At 43.1% G+C, this 23,548-nt stretch overlaps 1 protein-coding gene across 11 annotated transcripts in view; it reads right to left on the bottom strand.

The window, feature by feature from the left end:
- The window catches only part of hspg2 (heparan sulfate proteoglycan 2), a 61,319-nt gene that overhangs the window by 7,548 nt on the left and 30,223 nt on the right, over positions 1-23,548 (bottom strand). For 5 of the 11 annotated variants that reach the window (XM_061303189.1, XM_061303214.1, XM_061303222.1 and 2 more), the window contains 46 exons: positions 23,126-23,305; positions 22,918-23,036; positions 22,729-22,840; positions 22,497-22,610; positions 22,191-22,318; positions 21,869-21,952; positions 17,612-17,682; positions 17,473-17,537; positions 17,240-17,380; positions 16,589-16,780; positions 16,394-16,432; positions 15,240-15,452; positions 15,082-15,135; positions 14,631-14,714; positions 13,976-14,068; positions 13,803-13,895; positions 13,480-13,710; positions 13,296-13,409; positions 13,091-13,218; positions 12,637-12,723; positions 12,412-12,470; positions 12,025-12,189; positions 11,821-11,931; positions 11,643-11,743; positions 11,312-11,492; positions 9,126-9,185; positions 7,260-7,382; positions 7,026-7,178; positions 6,756-6,916; positions 6,453-6,530; positions 5,207-5,342; positions 4,978-5,129; positions 4,702-4,837; positions 4,493-4,636; positions 4,284-4,418; positions 3,736-3,917; positions 3,468-3,663; positions 3,191-3,370; positions 2,796-3,056; positions 2,505-2,667; positions 2,053-2,150; positions 1,709-1,975; positions 1,478-1,590; positions 1,051-1,198; positions 850-966; positions 732-749 (listed from right to left, as the gene is read on the bottom strand). In XM_061303189.1, the coding sequence (XP_061159173.1) occupies positions 732-749; positions 850-966; positions 1,051-1,198; positions 1,478-1,590; positions 1,709-1,975; positions 2,053-2,150; positions 2,505-2,667; positions 2,796-3,056; positions 3,191-3,370; positions 3,468-3,663; positions 3,736-3,917; positions 4,284-4,418; positions 4,493-4,636; positions 4,702-4,837; positions 4,978-5,129; positions 5,207-5,342; positions 6,453-6,530; positions 6,756-6,916; positions 7,026-7,178; positions 7,260-7,382; positions 9,126-9,185; positions 11,312-11,492; positions 11,643-11,743; positions 11,821-11,931; positions 12,025-12,189; positions 12,412-12,470; positions 12,637-12,723; positions 13,091-13,218; positions 13,296-13,409; positions 13,480-13,710; positions 13,803-13,895; positions 13,976-14,068; positions 14,631-14,714; positions 15,082-15,135; positions 15,240-15,452; positions 16,394-16,432; positions 16,589-16,780; positions 17,240-17,380; positions 17,473-17,537; positions 17,612-17,682; positions 21,869-21,952; positions 22,191-22,318; positions 22,497-22,610; positions 22,729-22,840; positions 22,918-23,036; positions 23,126-23,305 (5,980 nt within the window). The remainder of the gene's footprint in view (positions 1-731; positions 750-849; positions 967-1,050; positions 1,199-1,477; positions 1,591-1,708; positions 1,976-2,052; positions 2,151-2,504; positions 2,668-2,795; positions 3,057-3,190; positions 3,371-3,467; positions 3,664-3,735; positions 3,918-4,283; positions 4,419-4,492; positions 4,637-4,701; positions 4,838-4,977; positions 5,130-5,206; positions 5,343-6,452; positions 6,531-6,755; positions 6,917-7,025; positions 7,179-7,259; positions 7,383-9,125; positions 9,186-11,311; positions 11,493-11,642; positions 11,744-11,820; positions 11,932-12,024; positions 12,190-12,411; positions 12,471-12,636; positions 12,724-13,090; positions 13,219-13,295; positions 13,410-13,479; positions 13,711-13,802; positions 13,896-13,975; positions 14,069-14,630; positions 14,715-15,081; positions 15,136-15,239; positions 15,453-16,393; positions 16,433-16,588; positions 16,781-17,239; positions 17,381-17,472; positions 17,538-17,611; positions 17,683-21,868; positions 21,953-22,190; positions 22,319-22,496; positions 22,611-22,728; positions 22,841-22,917; positions 23,037-23,125; positions 23,306-23,548) is intronic. The other 6 variants (XM_061303196.1, XM_061303248.1, XM_061303257.1 and 3 more) reach the window with 5 other exon arrangements.

Below are 23,548 nucleotides of genomic sequence, written 5' to 3'. Positions count from 1 at the left end.
TGAAGGGCAACAAATCAACATTTATGTATACATAATTACCACAGTGATAGACATGCAGTCATAGTGGTCAGTTGACACTCATTTGAACTGAAATGTCAATATACATATTTAATGTATTATTTAATGTTTTACTAAGGCTCTAATAAAAAGTAAATGATAAAATAAATACTTAAATAAATTGTTGATGGATATATGAGTTGAAGTGAGTTTGTGAAAAGTGATTAAATGTATTTCTTTTTTTTCAACTATATAAAGCTCATTATAGTTCATTGATAAATAACATAAAGCTTTGTTGTAAACTAAATCAAAATGAAATAATTCATTGATACACGTGTCAGTGATCTTTGGAAACTAGATGGTAAAAGCAGCATGCTGTGGTGGAAGGAAAGTGGTCCATTCCTAAGCCAATCATTTTCACATGACGAGCGTGGTGTGCAGCTCCACATGCTGGGAACACATGCTTCCGGAAAAGACAGTAACTGAACCGTAAATGCCTGCTCGGAGCATTACTGATACAGATACACAATTTGAGTTCTGTATTTCAACTGAATATCAGTTTGCTGTTGGTTCCCTGATAAAACGTGCGACAATGAGTTTGATAGGGATGACAAGAACCAAGCACCATGCATTTGTATCACTCTCAGAGCAGCAAAACTAGCTTTGAGCTTAGCGGCAAGATGTGAAAGCTGGATGCTGCATCGGTTTCTGCAGATTCAAACACTGAGACTCACCGGCGTACAATATCAGACCTGATCAAGGAGGAGAGAGGGATGTAATGACATTATACATTGGGTTATACGTTCAGTAACAATGTAAAAGCAGATTACGGATGTAACGCAACGTACTCACCATCAACATTATCGGGCCTAAAGTTGATTTTGATGTTGAAAGCCTTGTAGGCGTTTTTGATGGTGGGCAGGGTGAGATAGGACAGTGGCTCCTGGGCAAAGTACGGCATCACTCTTTCTGGAACAGGACGTCGTCTCACAGTGAGGCACAACCACATTTGGCATCGTGCCACCGTGTGACGTATAAACATCGCAAACTAACCATGAACATCCAGTTTGGTGAAGGCTTCTACTTTGCCTTGTTTGTTTGATGCTGTGCACACGTACGTCCCGGAATCGCTATGTGTGACCCGAGGAACTGTCAGCACGTTTACGTCCTGGAAGCACTTTGGGGGTAGCTCACCCTCGAGCTACAAGTGGAAGGCATAGACACACAAAGAAGGTCAATTGTAAAACCGGACGTGAAAGACAGTATCTGCTGAATGTAACCATTAAAGTAAATTGGAATCAAAATGTGTTACTTTTAACATCAAGTGATGAGTGACTTGTGGCTAACGCCTCCAAAATCAACAAAAAATGTCAATAAAAAAAACAAATGAAGAAAAAACACTAATAAAAGCAAGTAGCACTTCCACCTTTGACTACAAGTGCCTTAAGAAAAAAAATTAAAGCAACTTTATCTTTCTCACCTTGGACCATTTGATTTCAGGTACAGGATATCCGGTGGCCACGCATGGCAGAATTGCATCTGACCCAACGGTCACCTCCTTCGTTTCAGGGAGTGCAGAAATTTGAGGAAGTGCTGTGAACCAAAACAAAGCAACAAGAAAAAACAATGAGAGACCCTTCAGATAGGTTTTACTTTTCTGCCTTTAGCTCTGCCTTGCAACAAGTAACCAGACTAGCGATAATGTACTCACACTGGACATTGAGGACCACCTGCGACTGCACCGAGCCGACATCATTAGTGGCTGTGCAGCGATACTGTCCCGCGTCCGCCTCGGTCACCCGCTCAATCTTCAGCATGCCACCCATCACCACGATGTGGGTTGGCAGAGGCCCGCCCACTTTACTCCACTTGACGGTGGGCTCGGGGTCACCGACGGCGTGACATTCAAACTCCACCGAGTTCCCAATCATGACAGTCTGCACTGAGGTGCGTACATTGATCATCACCTTGGGCAGTGCTGTGGAAAAAAAGACAACACAATAAAAAACAAATATTCTTACAAAGTAGATTGATTCTTTTCTAAATGAATCCTACCTTGGACGGTCAGCCTGGCTGCGTCCTGAGCCTGACCATATATGCTGCTTGCTCTGCAGATGTAAACACCTTCATTGCTCTGCTCAATGTTTTCAATCCTGAAGAAGGGCATAAAGATAAGCTATGGCTCCTTTTCAACAGTCAACCTCAATATTTACCAAACTAAATTAGTGCACTTTATGTCCTAAGCTCATTTAATGGGTTAGGTTTAGCAATTTATTATTAATAGAAAATGTAAGTCACATAACGGAGAGAATGATCCAGGACTGAATGTTAATATAAATAGCTGTAAATAAAATTGAGCGCATACAATAAGTCAAGCTATTTAAAAACATTGGGGAACAAATGTGCTTGATTTGGTAGAAATTGCCAAATATGTCTCTGAAGTAGTAGCACTGTTGTAAGTGTGCTAATAAGGAGTCGCGTATCTTGCTATCTGCGATGTGTGTTACCTGAGCACGCCGTCCTTGACGTGGTGGTTTGGGGGAAGGCCACCTCCTTCTTTCAGCCACTCAATTGTAGTTTCCACCCCACCAGCTGCTGAGCATGTGAACTCCACAGCGCTGCCCTGAGCCTTCACCTCCACTTGTGGTGCCACACGCACTGCCAATGGCGCTACAAGGAATGGAGTAGTGTTATGTTGCTAGAAATGTGCAAATGATCAAATATTTTTGTCAGCTTTTTATGGTTGAAGCGTTGTTTTTTAAAATACCCTTTGGAGGAGAGAGGAAGTTCTAACTTACATCTGACTGCAACTTTAGCCACAACTTCACTGTGGCCAACCCTGTTGCTGGCTACACACTTGTAGCTCCCAGCATCTTCTGCTGTGGCCAGATTGATTTGGAGATCGCCGTCGCTGACCTGAGCCCTGGAGGGTAAGGCACCATCCACCTTGGACCAAATGTAGGTCAGTGGCGGAGTTCCGTGAGCTAGGCACTGCAGCCTGATCACCTCCCCAACACGCACTGCCACATCATCAGGCACAGAAGTAGCATACGGAGAGGCTGGGGAAAAGGTTTAGCATGAGTTTAAAGTGGCTTACTTTAACTGGATCATGTTGCTAGTCAATTTAAACTGAAAAACCTCATCCATAAATTTCAAACCAAACATGAACAGAAATGAAAACATTGTTTCTTACTTTCCACTTCCAATGTAACGGTTACTTCAGTCGTGCCCATGTTGTTTACAGCACTGCAGATGTATTCCCCAGAATCTTGGCGCCCCACGTTGGGCAGCACGAGATTGTTGTCCACCACTCTATGTCTCCAAGGTACAGATGACCGTAATTTGGACCATGTGATAGTTGGGACAGGGAAACCTTGGTGGGTGGAAAGTATTGTATGAATTTAGAGTTAGTGTCTTTATTCCTGTGCTTAATTTGAAGTGACACAACACAGGACAGATTGTTTGTTTACCATGGGCTTCACAGCGTAGGGTTGCTGTTTGACCTTCCACCACAATCATGAGTGGCTCGGGAACGATGACTCGGGGAACTGAGGGCAATTGAGTGCCTCCCTGAACAATGACTTCCACCCTAGTCTCGGTGATATCGTCGTTGTTGCGTGCTATGCACACGTACGTGCCACTGTCTTCTGGACGGGCCACAAGTATCTGAGCCACAGGAAAGACAAATATAAGGTCATTTTTACGGTTTAGGTGGTGATCAGGTAACAGAGACAATACCTGCATGACTGCATTGGACTCAGCAGGAGCGGGACTGCTCAACTTGATCTTACGGTTGTTGTCCAACCTGTGCCATGTGACAGAAGGGCGGGGCTCTCCTGAAGCCTGGCAATCCAGGTTGATGGGTTCACCCACCCTGATGCGCACTGGCCCAACAGGGGTGACAATGGCCACGGGGGGCTCTGATTGGACAAACATGCAAAGTCTTACAATGAGACTTACAGTGAGATAGAAGACTGTGCAAAATGATGGACAGATGGGCATGATGAAATTACATTTTGTGGAATTTGATTCTTCTCACTGTCAAATGTAGCAGAATTGGAAGATGTAAACACATGGAAGGCCATAATAGAATACATTTGGTGTGGATAAATTTTCAGCCAAGTACGTCTGAAGTAATTCTTTAACTTCATATGCAAACTTTACTTGAGGGGGGAAAAAAGTACATTAAAGTTACTTTTCCTGATGTATTGTAATTGATTAACATGCTCGTGCTGATTAAGAAATGTTATGGAGAAAATATCAAAAAGGATAAGACATTAGCTTACCTTTTACGATCAAAGACACGATAGTGTGGGTGATGCCAAACGGGTTGCTGGCCACACAGCGGTAAGCACCATGATTCATAGGTTTTGCATTTGCTATGGTAATCACAGAACCATCAGGACTAACTCTGACATTGTCTGTGGGGAAGAGGCGCAAATTAAAACCCGCTGTACCTTTTGAAACACACCAACAGAGATATTTTGGTCATTACCTGGCAGTGGTTGGTTGGCAGACAATTTCCACTCCAATCTAACAGGTTGAGCCCCGCTGTACACTTTGCACCTGAAGCTAGCCGATTCACCAACGCGCACTGCCGCCGTGTGAGGCTCAATGGCAATGATTGGACTTTGAAGACCTATAAAAAGAAAGGAGACTTGCACACATTTGCCTTCACGTAGGTAAGACGTCAAGTTAACTTACGTGAGGATGATGACGTGACCGACACGGAGACAGTGGCCCGGTGGATTTGAGATCCCGGAGTGCTCTGCACTTGACAGATGTACTCTCCCGAGTCCTCTGAGGTCGCTGACAGGATACGAAGCTGACTGCCAACAACCTGTGTGCAGAAGATGCAGTTATAATCATAATTGATCGAAAAAAATGTATATAATGATAATAAATACTTCTACATTTTTCTGAACAAACCAGTGGATTTATCGGGCAAACATGGACGTAAAGTCACGGTTAAAAATCTACCTGGTGATTGGACGATAGGCTCCCACCCGCTCTCGTCCAAGTTACTCGGGGAGGAGGATTTCCAGAGACGATACAATTGAGGTACACGTTGTGACCTTCATGGACGTCCGCTTCTGACGGCTGGATTCTAACAATTGAGGAACTTTGATCCACTGCATGAGCACAAACATACTCAGTGAAGTAGCCCACTGCCAATCAACCCCAAAATCGAAATGACAGACTATCTCACCTTTGAGTACCGAAACTTTAATGGGTGCACTGTTCGAGCCGACGCTGTTGCTGCCCACACACATGTACGTGCCTGAATCCGATACTTTTACACTTGGAATAAGCAGCGTACCGATATCCGTGCGGTCTGTGCTGGCCTATAGTCGACATACCAAGAAGCGAGTAGATTAGAATGACAAGTCACACATAATTTCTCATCATTTGATACCACAGCAGCCAGCTGATAATGCACAAATTAAGCACTAGCGGCTTACCTGGATCGAGTCCTTTGAAACAAGCACAAATATGACATTGTGACATCACTAGCTAATGAAACACAAATGCACTACTACGTGTAGGCTGGAACAGATTCTGCTACAGAGGCTCGTGCCTAATTTCTACGACACACAAATGATTGTATTAAAGGATGACAACATTGGGGCTGTTAGAACAAACTATGACACAAGATGGTCCGATTAAGGACTCTAGAAAGCCAAAGCTCACCAAGCTTGGAAAACGTATTTTTGTAAAAACTGTCTCGCCTCAAGGCTAAAAATGACATTTTATTAAAATTCCTGAAAGGAGAAGGGATGAGGAGGTGGTGGGAGGGGCAGGAGGGGATCAAGGAAGGCATTTCCGCATCTGGGGGCTATTGGGGCATAGACAAAGCTGCTTAGCTGCAGCCTGTCTGAACGTAAGCCGGCTAAAGTGAGCAGCAGCTGAGGCGGGCCCTCGCGAGGCATGTATGTGAACACACTGATGGGTTGACAAAGCCAGCCGTTTGCCAGAATATACAGAATTTCTGGTCGGTTGCACGGCAGAGTCTGGCTTCGCCTGGGAACGGCCGAAGCGAAGGAGTGGCACAACTAAACAGGCCCGAGAAGTTCGCTGTGCCCAGGAGCGACCAATGAAGAAAAATTTAGCGGCACAAAATATGCGTAAAATGCTTCCGGAGTTCACTGTATGTTTTGGACTGTTTCTAGATGATGGTGAGAGGAGGACGGTACAAAACGAAGGACAGTGGATCAGCAACAAGAAACAAAAAGCGCTACATGCAAGTACATTAGGAAGCCAATTGGATCCAGCAAGTTGGTTTGAATGTTTTTGGCATCAACTCTAAAAGACAGTGCTTGGGGAAATTAATGGTTCCTATAAAGTGTGAATCAAGGACATATTGGATCATGCACTTGGTTAACAATGTGTGAAGTAGAGGACAATGGATTTGATCTACAGACTAGGACGGACAGACAGTGGACAGATGGACAGACCTGAAGCTCCTCAACACGTCTGTGTAACACATCGACACTGTTGCTTTTAAACTGTTGGAAACCGTGAGAGGGAACGGCCTGAGCAAACGTCAGAACAAGGGGAGGTACCAAAAAACAAAAAGGGTTGGGGGAGGACACAAACACAGGGAGGAAACAAAATAGAGGTAAATGGTCAAAATGCAGAAACGGTCACGATAAGATTTCAATTGGAATCTCCTGTGCAAGAAAAGGTTTTGTGAACACACTCAATCATGTTAGCATCAATTTACTTTAGCATCGTCAGTCATCATGGTGGCATCTCACCTGGGGTGGGATTTGTCCTCCATTTTTAAGCCAGGTAAGTTTTGCAGTTGGTGATCCTGATGCACGACAGTACAACCTCAACGTATCCCCTTCATGAGCGTCAATATTTTGGGGGCTGACTTGGACTTGCGGCACTGTGCCAAGACCATTCGGGTTTGACCCTTAAAAGCAAACAACCAAGCAAAAAACATTCCACTGAAATAAGACGAAAAAACTTCGGCCCAAATTTTCTGTAGTGAGAGCACACTAATGAAGATACTGAGAACATACTTCTGACAAAGAGGGAGACCCGTGCTGTGTGCTCGCCGTGGGTGTTCAGAGCTTTGCAGGAGTACTCCCCCTCATCTGCCAGCTCCACTGCTGCGAAAGTCAACAAGTTTCCTCTAATTACTGCCCTGGGACTCATTCTGTTCCCAGGACCCCCTGTAAAAAAAAAAAAAAATCACAATTACATCCTGTCACTACACCAGTGGGAGGACAACCATTCTACTTGTGGTCACATACCGATCCATTCGAGGGCAGGATTTGGGTTGCCAGTTACTGTACAGCGAAACTCGGCCCTCTGACCTTGCTGGACGGTCAGTGTGGAAGGACTGATGGTAGCCACAGGCTGGGTCGCCTCCGCAGCTACAAAAGACAAGACAAAAGACAGTCAGAAGGACAAACCGAAGGAATCTGTGATGGAGTGCCGCGTAGGCAGTCTTGAGCTGCAGAGTTGATGAAGGAGAAGGAAAGTGGCACGAAGCCACTGGTGTGGCCTCGGAGCATATTGCTGCCCGTAGGAGTTTGGCAGGCTGCAATCCTGTAAGCCGCCAAAGTAAAAGAAAGGCTTCTTTCAGCACGACTGCAGCTGAAAGGCTGTTGGAACTATGACACTCGGATCTTAAAGACATCAAAAGTTGGGTGAGACTCCATTACACCGATGGGAATGAAAACGGATGACCTAAACAGCTTGGATTTTGAGAAGATACTTCATAGATACTTAATTTTGCCAAAGTATCCCCTTTTTTCATTGTGTTTAGGTGTGGTACCCTGAAAGACTAAAAACAGTCGTAAACTTAAAGTTGAATCCAACAATTTGTTTCAAATAACAGCTGAAATCTAAATCACAGTCATTAATCTACACTGCCTCTTAAAAAGATGAATAAATCACCTTTGGTTGGTTTCAACCAAAATAAAAATAAATAGAGGGCAAATAACCAAGGTTTTGCATTTTATGTTATTCTAGATAAATGAGTGACTCGAGAAATCATCTAACCAATTCAATATGCCCTTTTTTCTGTTTTGGTTGAATATATATTAAACACAAAGTGTAATATTTGATTTCCATGGAACCTGTTCACAAATAGGCTACATGGTACATTTAACTTAGTGATGCAAAAATGAAGCTTCAAATTTGTTTCATGAACCAGTTTCTGTATTTTTTACACCTGTAGATGGCACTCTGTTTAACATTTGGTTGAAAGTACACCAACTTGCCATTTCTTAAACCCATTTAAACCAACATTGCTAATTAGGAGTAACAGAAAAAAAAGTGGTTCATGAAGCAAATTTGAAGATTCATGTTCCCATCACTAATTTAACAACAGTATACAAAGAGGCTGTAATGGGATGTATTAAGCACAGTATGATGTTTGAAGCCCAGATGAAATCAGTTTCCCAGCTCAGCAAGTTTCTTGACAGTACGAAGGAAAGAGGAAAAAAAGAGGAAAATAGAGACATTTCCGAAGTTTGAATGTGGAGACACTGCTTCTCTTAAAAGTTATTTAATTTGTTGGCGGACCCTTGGAACAAACTTGGACATTGGAATTCAACATAAAGCAATTTTACAAATTGCAAAACTTATCAAAACTACCAAAGGGGAAAAGTATGCTTAATAGACATCGTTTTGTTTTTATTTTATTAGTATCAACATTATTTCATTTTGTACGTATATGATGTTGGCGGTATGATGGCAAAGACTTCCATCTTCTAATCGGGATCATTTTTTTGAGCTTCCTGGAATGGATCGTTTGTTCCAAGCGTCCACTATAGTCTTACATATGCCTTGGCTATGTTTGCGTTACTTTCAAATATTTTCTTCAGCTTACCAGTAAAGCCTTGCTAGCTAATTGAAAGTGCTCTCAACATTCATGAGGAGCTGTCTATAAGGCTGGATGTATCATTTTCCCTGCAGTAACAAGAGCCCCATAAACCAAAAGGAGAGAGCCAGTAATGCCCATGTACAATCCAGAACATGTGATGGACTAAAACTCAGAGTGCAGGTGATTGTACATGGGCCCTACCAGGCTAAAAGTCAACCTCTGAAAGATGAGCGCATGCAGATGCAGAGAGAAGCGAGAGGCAAGTGTTCTTCCGAAGTAGACTTACGCTTTCTGTGTCCTTCAAACATTTCATAGGCTGTGTAAAACATCTGTGTCTGTGAGGCCTCTAGAGATGGGGGAGGGAAAGGGAAGAGGGGTGGGACAGGTAAACTGATCGGTCAGTCCTTGGGGTCGTTGATCGCCCGTCTCTTCTCGAGACTTCCTTCAATGTGAGGCCAAACATGAAGATAATTGAACTCAACTGCGTCTTTGGGTCTTTGAAAAGAGCTATGCAAATTGAATGTATTATTATTATTAACTGACATCATCCCAAATGGGAAAGAGTCAGGTAGATTTTCGGAGTAAAAATAGGAAATATGCATTCAGAAAGAAAATAGGAGTCTTACAACATGCAACCGTATATGCGTACGTGTGTTTCAAGGTCCCATTTGAATTTTGTTGTTTTTTACTCATACTCACAATACAATCAAATTGAAAACTTACCTCTGACGTTTATCAAGATTCAGAGCCAACTGTGTGTTAATGCAAATTGGATCTGCCTTATCTCACAACAAAGAGGCCAATGGGTTCAATTTGTAAAATAAAATGGAATACAATAACAAATAAGACTGGCAATAGAAGACAAAACGGCGGACGTGGTTCAGGCGGTTGAGCGGGTCCTCCAGTAACCGAAGGGTTCGAATCCCGCTCTGTCACCAGCCACGCCTCCGGCAGTTCCGGCTACTTACGTGCTTTACCACCACCAGTGTGAATGTGTGAGCGCATGAATAATGTATCCACTGTGAAGCATCTTTTAGTGTCTAGAAAAGCACTCTATGAATCTGATAGATTATTATTATTATTATTATTAATATTAAAACCCTTTCTCACAATGCTTCTAAAGTCAAGACACGCAAAAATACAATTACTGAGCAAGACAATGAGATGAATATGCAGGTACGTGACATGCAGGTTAGTAGCAACAAGCCATTTGACACACAAAAAGAAACATTGTTACATTACAGCTGTTAAAAACATACAGCTTGTGGTCATTTTTTTAAATTTTATTTCTGTTCAGAATAACAGGAGCTCTGTTCTTATCATTATTGGAATCCATATTCTATTTTCCACCAAATAGTTCACAGTCACGATAAATATTACAAATTTAAACACAAATGACTTAGAATGTGGACGTTACATGTGACATATATTTTTTAAAAGAATATTAAAAACATGTTCATACAAGAAACTTTGGGTATATTTGCGAATGGTATGACATAGACAAAGCACCAGGGAGCATGAACAAACACAAAAAGCGATGCAATTAAATGTTTATGGGCTAAAATAAAGCCTATGAATACTTGTTTATAAATCTCTCTTAAAATGCTACACATGACGTGTAGTTAGTTACATTTGCCACAACAAAACGTTTCTCAAAAAATTTCAGTCAAATACGTGCCAACAACCTTGCAGATTATAACACCATAGTTGTTCTAATGGTTCTTCTTAAAATCGGAAATAACTGAATAATGTGCCATAAATGTGACTCGTGCCGCTATTCAGGAAACACTGGCTATTACATCACAAAAAGTCACCCAAGTTTTGCCAACTGGATGGCAGACAGCACCATTTGGGTCACAAGCAACCATGACCTGGATTATTTCATTCATGAAGGAATACTGGACGTCTTTGGGTTGCTCCTTAAAAAAGTCCTCTTTGATTGTCTGAGTCACTAAAGCACTTGTCGGGTATCCACATTCCTCCTCACCATTACACTACGCAGCTCTGGCAGTCAGGACACCCAGGAGCCCAAAGTTAAAAGATTCAACACCAAGCTAGTAGAATCTCAAGCCAAAGGAGTCATCCTTAAGAAAATAAACCACCACCGATTTGATCCAAGCCATATGAAAAAGTTGTCATTTTAAAACCCACAAGCTGTATCTCTGCAGATAGAGGAGGAAATTCCTTGAATCAGACAAAGTTGCACCAGCAAGAATAAAAAAATAAAATAAAAAAGAGATGGACCGGCAAATGTAATTAAAAGTGTTAAGAGCAAAAGGCAAAACTATTGGAAGTTAGCGCTGAAAGCTTATGATGTTGTTAGCCAGTAGCCAGCCCAAAGTGTTCACAGAGCACAAAAAGCGGGGAAGCATGCGCCATTTCAAGCTGAAGCAAATAGAAAGGATGGCTGGGGAGGGGGAATCAGAGCTGGTTGGATGGTGGAGGATGCTAACGGTGCCAAGGATCACAAACCTGGCACATAGAGGACGGCATTGCCCTCGTCCATAGCGTACATGTTGGAGCCGGTGCACACGTACACGCCGGCGTCCTCTGGCTGGATGTTCTGGATGGTCAGGATGCCATTGAAGTCCATTGCCCGGTTAGGAAGCTTCCCGTTACCCAGCCGGGTCCAGACCAGCGTGTAGGCCGGCGACTGCAAATAAACGCAACACTTAAAGGCACTTGCAACGGCAAAAAAATGGTAAATACATACATAAATAAAATCACATGGCATTGCATTGCTCAGATATTATTAATCTCCAAAAGCGAGTGGTGAGTTTAACAAATGACTGATCGTTATTACCTTGCTCTTTGCTGTACAGATGAAGTTTACAGTCGCTCCCACCCTGATTGTTTGAGCTTTGGGTTCCTCAACTGTCACTTCAATGGCTTTGGTTGGAACACCTGAACATTTTTGACCGAGGAACATGTCTTATACCACAGGAAGCCTCTCATGGCAGCACGAAACATACGATACACACCTGTGACGATAATTTCAGCACGGCTCCTGTTTGTGTTGCGTTGGTCGCGGCAGGTACAGATGTAAACACCGGCATCACTTGGCTGGACATTGGAGAAGTACAACTCTGCTCCTGCATACAGATGACAAATATCAATGATAGTCTCTATGAGAGTGTTGTTGATTCATAAATATCTCAATCTCATACAAGTTCAATGTGTTGTACCTTGTCTGAGTCGGTCAGCCCTGCTTGAGATGGGCTGCCCGTCCTCTCTGGACCAGTAGAAGTAGTGTGGAGAAGAAACGGACACCTGACACCGCAACGTGACTGAGCCACCCAGGGACGTCTGAATCCTGTCTGGATACACCTTCACCACCAATGAGGCTGCATCTGCAGAGAGGCCAAAGCAAACCTTTGAAGAATAGCCTCAGAGAACAGGGAAGGCCACAACAACAATAATTAAACTGTCCATAAATATCTCACTGACAAGATTCCATGAGCATCGTCATCTACCGTGTTCAAGTCTTAAATGCAATCAGATTGAATATAGTATTGTGCCTGGAGTGTGTGTATTGGATCTTTGTCGTCATTTCTCCTTTTTTGTCATCTTACCATCACGTGGACGACACTTCTGTCTCTCCTGTGGGTTGCCGACATAACCAGGAGCACAACTGTTGAGAAAATGAGTGAGATTTTTATCATTTAACAGGAGAACACAAGTACTACGTTCAACGCCACGGGAAATCCAGTTCGAGTCTGCAAAAGTTCAATCGAGTACAATGGACACTTCTTGGTTGTTAAAGAACATGTTGGTGGTGTTGGAGAAAAAAAACTTACCGCTCACAGTACTGGCCTGTGTAGCCAGGCTGACAGGCAGTACACTGGTAGCCTCCATTTCCTAGGCTCTCGCAGGTAGGAGAGAACCTTTCAAAAAAGAAAGTAGAATATAATCCACTTTGTTGTGGTAGATGTTCAATGATTAATGCATTAATTGTCAACTAATCGAGTATCATATTAATCGATAATTATTTTTGGATAATCGATTGTGTCAGATTTTGCTGTGAGTGGGTGAGCTCATTTGTGCCAATGTGTGTAACAGAACCAAATTTGGATTTTCTAAAGGAGTTACACAGATAGGAGGAAGAGGGTAGGATTTGGTTCCAAAGTCCAGGAAAATCCGAATTTCACAAGTAGCTTGAATTTGCTGTCGACATGAACATGTGAGCAGTACAAGATTCAAACTATAAATAGAAGAGGAATGTGCAGTCCGGGCTTCTATGCCAGAACTCACTGGTTGGCCGGGTCAGTGTGAGGGCAGGCACAGGGCTGGCAGTCCTCCGGTGTGCCAACAGTGGGGTCACCGAAGAAGCCGGATGCGCACTGATCACAGAGCTCACCCTGAGTGCGGTGCTGGCAGTTCTGGAAGGAACAAATATTTTGTGATGCGTGTCCATCACACCTCCTGAGACACATTTTGGAAAATTTCTGTTTCCTACTGTGCAGATGCCAGTCTCGGGGTGGCAGGAGTCTGAGTGGCCGTTGCACTCGCACAGCTCACAGTGACCCAGGTATAAGCCTCCACCGGTGCGAGTGTATCCGGGCGCACAATCCTGAAATATAGATTTCGATAATGGAGCACTCAAACAAAGTTGGTCAGGGGACTTGAAGTGAAAAATTCACCTGGCAGGAAAGACCTTGGTATCCAGGTGGGCAGCGGCACTGCTCCACCTCCAGGGCCTGTGCCAGGCCGCTGTAGTTAGGCACGGCCACTTCCATGCTGACGTCGGAGATACTGGACGAGCGCATCTCGGTGTAGTAGGACGCTCGGATCAGGATGTCATCCAGGTCAGCCAGAACCATCAACAAGTGCTCTCGTGTGGCAGGCATGCCATCAGGGCGACGCCAGTGCTCCTGGAAATGACAAACATTCCAAAATGGAGACGTGGATATATTAGTAACTCCATTTTCGGGACATCTTCTCATCTGTTTTCTGTTTTTCTCACCTCGGTGAAGACAACCTCAAATTGTTGAGTCTCTCTGCTGCCATGCTGCCTTCTCTGCCACTGTTGTCGGGCTACCAGAGTAATGTCATTCCCCTTTTGGAACAACATAAGAAGGTGTGAGAAAAGCTACATATGGCGAAACTTTGCATCCCATTAAGAAGAGGCACACTCACAATAATCTGTACATCAGCATCTTCAAGTAGAGTTCCTCTTGGACCGGCTACGTAGGAGATTGTGTATTTCAGTTTGCCACCGTATGAGCCCACCTTAAATGAACAGGAATGAACACATTTTCAGAAAATACTAGTAAATGGAAAAAAAGACAACAAAAAACCTCCACTAGACCGCTAAATAAATCAGACTTTTGAGTTTTGTTTGTAATACCATTAATGAAATCATCAAAAACAATTTGGGTAAATAACAACATTAAAGTTTTATTATTATTATTTTATTTAACATTTATTATTATTATTTTTTCTTCATAAAAACATTTGTAGGGCTGAATATCATCCTGGACATAAGGCTTCTGTGAAATAGGAAAAATACTGATAAGAAATATATATATATTTTTTTTTTATATGAGTCGAGAGATACCAAATCAGGAATAAAATTGTTAAAACCAGTTCCCCTAACTGAGGAAGAATATTGGCGATTATGTGAAAAGGAACTCTCAACAATGAGGGGAAAAAAAATTCTAACAGTGGATGCTTATGGGAAAACCAGATGACTGGGATAAGGCAAAGGGCAAAGGGATTGTGGGATGGGGGTCAAAGGGTGCTGGGAAGCCTGCAGCTGGGGGATTTGTCCCAAACTTTTCAGATACAGTACCTTATCCCCTGTGAACTGTGTGGGGAGCTGCCAGTAGAGCACATTGTCCTGGTGCAAGCTGAAACCTTTGTAGACCAGAGAGTACTGGGAGGCAAAAGGTGAGGGAAGCAAAGGAAAATGAGCTAGAGAAATGGAGAGAGGCTAGCAAGCAAATAGGAACCCTAGGAGGAGGAATGCAGAGCATACAGTTCAAGTCTTGCAAAGTCTACCTGCTCCGGGGCGATAATAAATCACCCATTGTGCCGCTGTCTGACAATAACAGCTTAAGACATCTGAGGCTGGTTTTAAACAGACGTCAGGACAGACGACAGTGGAACCAAAATGGTGCTGATTCATGATAGCACAAAGACCAAAGTTACAGTAGTTCATCTATTCCTGATTCCATTCATCTGGAAATCGGTATTTGGTCCTGAATTTTTGCTCATGGGTTAGTTAAGCTGCTGTCCTGTACCTTGCTGCCTGCTCCAGAAGCACGAGCGGCCGTCCTGCTCACTGTATTCTCGGTCTGTTGATAGACAGCCAAAACCGAGACCGAAAAGAAAAGGAGCTAGGTGATGGGGAAGCGGAGGAACTAACAACGTCACTCTCATAATCTCTGGCAGAGAGTACCTGCAGATGAGGCGATTGGCCTGGAGAGTACGATCGGGGTCTGGCTCGTCTAACTGAAGAGGAGATGCCATATGGATGAGGAGGTAAACTCAGGTTACGCAAAGAGGAAGAGGAGGAAGATGATGTCGGAAGACGCGAGGAGAGTGGAAATTGTTGAAGGGAAAAGTTTGAGAGGAGTGCCCAGACCTCATCGTCCAGCTGTCTGAGGTCACCCTGAGGGCGCATAGCCAAAGAATCCGTAACCACGCGAACACTTTAGAGTTAGCAGACCATATATAACATGACGGCAAAGAATAGTCATGCTTCATCATGCATTAAAGACAGTTTGAGAGTACACTGCACACACAAATGAATCAAACTCCAGTCAGCTCTCAATCCAACAAATACTGTTTTTATCCGTGGTCCCAATAATGTTTCCGTTTCTTTGAAGTCCTGTTGCAAGTCTGGACCCGTGATTTAGCCACATTAAAGACGGAGCTCACAAAAGACTTCCCGTTAGAAGTTCTAATCCAGATCTTCATCACCACTGCTATTCAAGGGTCAATTTTTGATCCATGTTCAAGCTGCCATGCTATTGGTACATTTTCCTCTGTCGATTTAATGGATTTTCCTCACTCCTAATCTGTTATTGAATGCATGCAGATGCACACATACTGATTGTCAACTTCCTGTATGTAAGGCAAGTTAGGGTAATTTGTGTATCAATGGTGTAAAGATGAGTTAGTGTCCTTTGTGATCTTTTTATGTTTTATATATTTATGGCAAACCAATTTGTAAGGCAAGTTGGACCTAATAACTGTTTTGCGGGTTTTAAAAGATGTTTGGTTCTAAATGGAAGCATCTTTCATAAACTGCACCTCTGGCAACTCAATCATTTTATGAATGTGGATAAACTGCAAGTTTTGATGACTTTGCTCATCACTGAACCAAACTGAGTGTTGGGAATTGCTTTCCCAACGTAAGAACGAAGTGCTTGGATGTGATGCAATCTTTCAAAATAGAGGTCAACCCTACTAAATGATCTTGCTCATCCTAAAATCATAAAATACACACAAGCAACCAGGAGTTTGGAACATACCATGCTGCTCTTTGTTTAAAGACAGCAGAGCAAATACAACCCCAAAACACTCAATGCACTGGCCCCACTTTCCTACCTCTTCTGCTCGTTTCAAACGAGTAAAAGACGAATCTTTCTATCAGTGACAAAAGCAACAAACAGAACTGAATTCATACAAAATGAATCAAATCTGATGGAGAAAAGACAGACAGCTGATGGAAGAAACTCCAAACAACCGAATGAGAGGTCTACAAGTTCCAGATGCACCACCAGAAGCTCTTTGGGTACTGACCTTGTCTCCCTGGAAGACCCCAGGAAGCTGCCAGTAGTGGGGCTCCTGTCCAAGATAGTCAAAGTTGCTGTAAGACAGCTGTGTCCCCTCAGTGGAAATCTCAACTGTAAACCCAGTGGTGATGCGGTTTGTGCGTTGACGGTTCACCAAGGCGAAACCCTGAAAGTTCCCTGGAGAAAATTTTGTTGATACCTGCAAGAGGAGGAAACACAATGGAGATTATGAGAAATACAAATGGTGGAACTGGAAAGAAAAAAGTGGACATAGTAATCAGAAGTCTTTAATTTGTGAGACTGCTTTCGTCATAAAACCAAATGCACACAAACATTTCGAAAATTGCTCCTGCGTGGCCATCGAGAGACGAGCTGCAGTTCCCAAGGTGGAAACCAAGAAGACCACAAGGGTTTATTGCTTTGCAAGGCCTCTCCCATGAGGCAACTCGCTCTTTCCACAGACATGTTTTAACTTTCCTGGGAAATGGTAGACTGGCTATTTTGATTCGAGCGTGGTGGCTTGATTCTGCCATGGCATTGATACGCAAGAATGTAAAAGGTTACTTGATTGAGAGTAAACTTTTGTTCTTCTGTGACCGCTTAATCCTGAGCCACCAGTGAAGTGGGTACTATGGCCTTATCTCAGACCGGTACTTACCAAGTCTCTGTAGTAGTTGGAACTGGTGCACTGTTGAGTGACACCCATACAGAAACATGACAGGCAGCCATCTTTGTTTTGTTGGCTAAGATGGAAAGTTCCGGACTTGCACCTGGAGCAAGATGCATCTTCAACATTCATCTAGAAGATTAAGTCAGATTTGAATAAGGATTGTGATGCAGACGACAATTTACATCCAGACAAACAAACAAACAAACAAATAAATACATTACCTTGCAGCGACAATAGCCACCAGTGCAGCCTTCACTTCCTCTTGGATCGCAGTTGTAGCAGTTACCTATAAGAGCACATCCAACTACAATCAAGACCATATTTGGGCAGGATAATATTAATCTCTGTTAAATCATGTACCGTTGACTTCATTGTTGCCGGAAACACACTTCTGTCCAAGCAATGGGTTGCCTGTGTATCCTTGTACACATCTGGATTGGAGTAAGGGAAGAAGGTGAGTGAACAAAACGGAGACTGCAGTAACTGGGAAATTCAATTCATGGATGTTTCTAACAAACAGAAAACCACTACATGATGATGAATTCTTTACAGTAGAACATTAAATGTTCTGCAGGTGAGCATGGCTCCTGTTTATAGAACAAAACCAACCAATTCAATTTGCCACAAAAAAAGCTTGCCCCAAAAGCTTTTTTTGCCTCAGAAATGCATAAAGCACAGCCCAAGACAAAAAATTTCATTCAACATATCCCGAAAGGTGATTCTGTGAAATACACTATAATGTATCATTGACCCACAAAGGAATAGAAATGAACAGAAACAAGGTCACCTATTCAGTTTCAGAACAAGATGCTGAGTGTATGAAGAAGAGACTCAGCTCAAAGTGTGACAGTTAGTAGGGCAACGTGCAATTGACCCCAGTCAGCCACTTGCAAAGTGCTACCACCAGAGGAGAGGCTGAACGAAGAAGGTTGCCTTGCGGATATCAAGCTTGACCTCACCTGTCCTATGGCAGCTCCGAAGGTCAACAGTCAACAAACTGCTTCCATGCTGGCAAACTAGTCTAACATCCGAGACACGCTGCAGATTCTCAATGTCCAGCATCAGTTGATCCGAACATTGGCCAGTATTTGCGCATAAACGTCAACTGTCAGATTACTGACATTAAAAAGAAGCTACAAAATGTCAATATTAACGTAGATGTACGTAAATATTTTTCCATGGTGGTAGTAGGTAGCGGCAGCCTTTTTCAGTGAACCACATATTTCACAACAATAATCGTAATCTTATTTCATAACAGTCCAGCAGAACACACAAAAATGGTGCCAAGCAAGTTCAGATTTCCATGAAGATCTATTTTTTTTTAATCAGAAGTCAGAATCCACACCACTCGCGGAAGACTGTAGGTAAAATCTAATAAATTATAATACAGCTATTGTCAACTGTCAATCGATAAAAATATATGTTGTGTTTAAAAGAATTCAAATTATTTGGGGACCAAATGTCGCTAATTTTGAGGTGATGAACATTTCATTTTAATTTAGCATGACACACCAAAAAATGATCTCCTTTATTAAATTTGGTAAAATCGTCCACCATAAGCACAGTCGACGGTCACACAGAACCACAAATCGTGATCGCCGCAGCCACTAATGACATCACACTCGAGACACGTGACCTTTTGAAAAACTAATAAACAAAAAGACCGGAGATAGGTGCAAAATTCGAGGTAGTCCAGTAATGCTAAACTAACATATCTCTTCATATTAGACAACCACCTTAAAAGCCACAACATGTGAAGCAAACTCACAAGCAAACATTGTCGAACAATCAAGGCCTTCATCAGGTTCCAGACAGATGCTTATTTTAATATAAATAAAAAGATTGCGAGGGGGAAAATAAAAAAGAAAAAATCAGTCAAGGCACAATCCAGCCTAGTCATCGGGGATAATCCGTATCGGGATGGCCAGCCTTCCCAGGACAACATGAAGAGATCCATCTTGGTTTATATGTCCGCCTTTCAGTAGCTTCAACAGGTCCAAAATCCCAGAGCTTGTATTTTTTTTGTTTTTTTGCTGTTTTTTCTTCACGACTTTAGGCTTGGTTTTTGTTTTAGAAGATGGCTTTTTCACTGACTTCACGACAGTTTTTGTTTGAGTCGATGGGGATTTTGTTGGTGTGCTTGACTTCATTAAGGTCCTTGTCTTTGTTCCTTTTGTCGTTGTGTTCGAATTCTTGCCATTAGTTACCGTGGATTTAGCAGGAGTCGACGTTGCTGGTAAATTCTTTTCTCGAAGAGAAGGCAACGTTGTTTTTGTTTTCTTGGTTCTGACGTTTGGTGTAAGAACCTTGACAGAATTTGTAGTTTTAAGAGTGCTGTTGCTTCCCTTTTGGGGATTTTTGTCATGTGGTTGATCAGATCTAAATGCTTTATCTCTTGCGGGGAGTGCCCTGTGAGATGGTGGCTCCAGTTGGAATTTAGTGACCGCAACCTCATCTTGACTTTTCTTCAGCCGTGCTGGATTTGATTGCGAAACATGTTGAGTTGTCACTCGTCTCCTCGCCACTGGCTTTGTTGTAGCTATGGGCTTGGTTGTAGATTGAGGTTGAGCGGCACTCTTGACAGTTCCCTTCGGCTTTGGTTTCGAATTTGAGACCTTACGTTTGGATGGAGAGGTGACAGGTTTGGCTGTGTTTTTCAGGGATTCTGCTGAGACTGTCAGTTTTTTTCTCTCTCTCCCACGTGCAGTGGTGGGTTTCCTATCAAGGAGACTCGGGGTAGGTATGCTTTGGGGTATGGTAGCTCGATGGGTAGGCGGGTTCTTTGTTAGCATTCTTTTGCTAGGAGCCTGCGGCGTTGAGTACCTCGGGGGTACAAGTACTGTGCTAAGTGAATGCAGGGGCGGCTTTTCCTGGAGTGAACGGGAAGTGTGTCTGGTACGTTTCATCTTGTTCATCTCCTGAGCCAGAGCTGTGAAGCCATCGATCAGGATTTCTAGCCTTCCTTCCAATCTGCTTAGTCGGGATTCCATGTCAGTGTAGCTCTTTTCAAGGTCAGTGACCCCTCTGGTCTTTTCCGCAGCTGACCCAAGCGCAATAAGCTCCTTGAGCTGGGAACTGAGATTACTCTGTTGATCTTCCATTCTATGAATGCTTTCCCTCATATCAAGGGTGTTGCTCTCAAGCATGCTCAGACGCTGGTTGAAGGTGTTCAGATGAATCCGGAGCAAGTGCTGAAAGCTTGAGCGTCTGCTGTCCGGGTCTGGTGTGAAGCGTGGTGGGAGTCTGGTTGCTGACTTATTGGGAGCAACGGAAAGAATGCCCATCTCAATTTTGGAAGCAGAAAGGGTTGTGCGTTGGTGAGAGGGAGTAGAAAGTGTTTTTCTGGTTGAGGAGATGGTTGGTGCTGTGGTATCGGGCCATTGGTAGTCAATTTCATCACTATCTCCACTGCCAAAAGGTGTTATCACTTTATCCACGCTGAAATTTAATACCGCTTGAGCACCACATCCCAAAGGCAGGTAGCCATCTAGCAGCTTCTCTTGGAAAGGGTCCCCACAACTGTCTGCAGATGGCATCTCTTGTCTTCATGTCAAAAGAGCACAATGAGGATTGTTGCTTGTGAAGATGGTTCAAATATTCACAGATTTTTACGATCCACCCAAGTCTCCTTGTCATCTTTGCCACCAGACCAGCAAAGATTTTTGTTCAGACAAACAGCTCTCCTCATAAATGCCTCATCTACATTTATGCTCTAGAGACCCAGAAAATGTATGTGGTGTGTGCAGAGATGGAAAGAGACAAGAGCCAAGACAGCCTTTAAATGTATGCAACTAGCAAAGCACAAAACTGAAGCAGAAGACAAAAAGTAAAAAGTACCACAAACCAATCTACAGGTTTCCTGAAGACATACAGCACTACTTGTTTTTCACCACAAAAACTACCAATGTCACCACAAAAATACACTAAAAGTCTACCCAAGAAGAAAATTGGACACAGTATGACTTGAATTCTAGATACGTATGTAGCATCGCAGGATAGAGCAGTGTTTCCCAACCTTTATTGAGCCACGGCACATAAATCTTCTAAATCCAAACCCACCAAACACAAAGGTCAAACAAAGTATGAAAACTGAAATAACCATCCCAGCTCAAGTTAGTCACAAATCTGGGCCTTATTTAAATGACCACAACGCCCTGACTTAGCATTCTGATGTGGTTAATTGTACCCTCTTCCATATAGTATAATGGACGAGGGTTTATCGTAATTATTCTCTCACTGGTATAGATGAATTCTTTTTGCTATTAATACAAAATATTTTTTTGACTAATTAAGTGAAATTGGGTCATTTTCCATGACACGTCCAATGGCCTATCACAGCACACTAAACCTGGTTGGGAATCACTGGGTAGATATTCAAACAACGGCTCCTGTCCTGCAAATGCTCAACAACTCGGGAAAAAAAAAAAGACTAAAGTAAAGCACCATCATGCGTACATCCCTTTTCTACAATTACAGCCAATGAATGCTCGTGCCAGCCCTGGTTAACTTTGCCCACATCCCACCCGGTAACCCTAAACCCAGAGCAGTGTCAAAACGACCCCTGGAAAAAGATGTAGGGAGAAAGCAGACTCAGGTAGGGCGAGGAGGGGGGTGTACCTTTCGCAACGTCTGCCAGTGTATCCAGGAAGACAACCACATGTAGGCTGACCATCAGAGTCCAAATAACAGGTTGAGGAGAATCTGTTCAAACAGTATTTCAAGTAAGGATTTTGTTATACTTAATCTACCTCGTAGAACAATGAAAAAAGGATTTGTAAGTGAGATGAACTGAACTGTATGATTGTTGGTCTGATGATAAATAAGTCCAAATCACAAATGTTTATCAGTTTGACCTTGGCCATTCTGGGAGAAATAGCTTTGAAAATCCATCTAAAGGCTTATTGCTATGACTTTCTGCACCATCACGACATTGACTCACTGGTTGCTGGATGTTGTTCCAGGACATGGGCAAGGCTGGCAGGCCTGGGCAGCTCCAGCTGCTGGGTTTCCATAGTAACCAGTCTTACAGCGTTCACACCTTGGCCCATCAGTGTTATGTTGACATTGCTATCAGACAGACACACACACAAGAAAGGTGACATTCACAAAAAAAAAGGTTTATACAGTCTGCACAGAGCTTGTTTTCACGTGTTGAGATCTGACGAGAAACTCTTATTGCATTCCAGCACAGAGACGAAAGTCAATAGTAAAAAAATAATTAGGAGAGGAAAAAGTTCAAACGTACAAGACACCTGCCGGTCTCCGGGTCACAGCCGCCGGCGTACCCATTGCAGTCACATCTCTCACAAGTGCCCAGGTAAAGACCAGAGCTGGTGCGGGTATAACCTTCATCACACTCCTGCAACACCAAAGAATAACACCCAAGGTAAGAACAAAAAAGCCAGCAACTCTCAAAAACTCCAACCGGAAAACAATTCAGCAAACAAACGTGATTGGTCGAAATGAAACTTGCTGACCTGGCAAGATGGTCCTTTGTATCCTTGCGGGCATGCACACTCTTCCACCTCAAGGGCACGTTCATTTCCAGTTGAGTGTGGAACCGCAACATCCATTTTAATGTCTGAGATACTATAAAGAACAAGTCGACATGAGGTGTGCCCATTTTGAATTTATTCTCCATGAAAATAAAAGATCCTGACATTTACCTGCTCTCTGCCATGTTGTCTGCATAGGTGGCTCTAATAAGAAAGGCGCTAACATCAGCCAGAGCCATAAGGAGATGCTCTCGTGTGCACGGTTGACCGTCAGCGCGGCGCCATGCAGACTGCCAAGATAGAAAAGGAAAAGTTCAACTGATTTTCTACTTGTGGGTCGCAGATTCAGCAATCTAGTACTTCCAAGAATGCTACAAACCTCTCTGAATGTCACAGTGACTGTTTGTGGCACACGTGGCAGAGGCTTGGATTGAGAGTAATGTTCCAGAGAGATGCCATTGCCCTGGAGAACCACATCTGGCTGACCAACAATCACCAGGGAGCGTTGCGAAGGCTCATAACGCACTGTGTAGCGTAGCTCTCCGCCATAGGCTGTCACCTGGGAACAACGTAGTGAGAAGAAAACCTCAGTATAGATATTTTGACTGATCAATGTTACAGACAAGGCAAAAAAATAGTATAGTGTTGATTTTGTGGGCGGGTAGCGAAGAGGCAGTCACGGGAACATTTTTGTAAGGTTCAAAGGATCTTTGCTCTACGGGCAGGTCCAGTCATTTTCACTGAACATGTTGAGACATGACTGAGTGTGACAGAAAGTTGAAAGCTGAGTGAAACACCTGAC

Source organism: Syngnathus typhle, linkage group LG2, assembly GCF_033458585.1.
Source record: "Syngnathus typhle isolate RoL2023-S1 ecotype Sweden linkage group LG2, RoL_Styp_1.0, whole genome shotgun sequence".
Lineage (NCBI taxonomy): Eukaryota > Metazoa > Chordata > Actinopteri > Syngnathiformes > Syngnathidae > Syngnathus > Syngnathus typhle.
The sequence above is the reverse complement of the archived record's forward strand: the minus strand, read 5'-3'. Positions and strand labels throughout refer to the sequence as shown.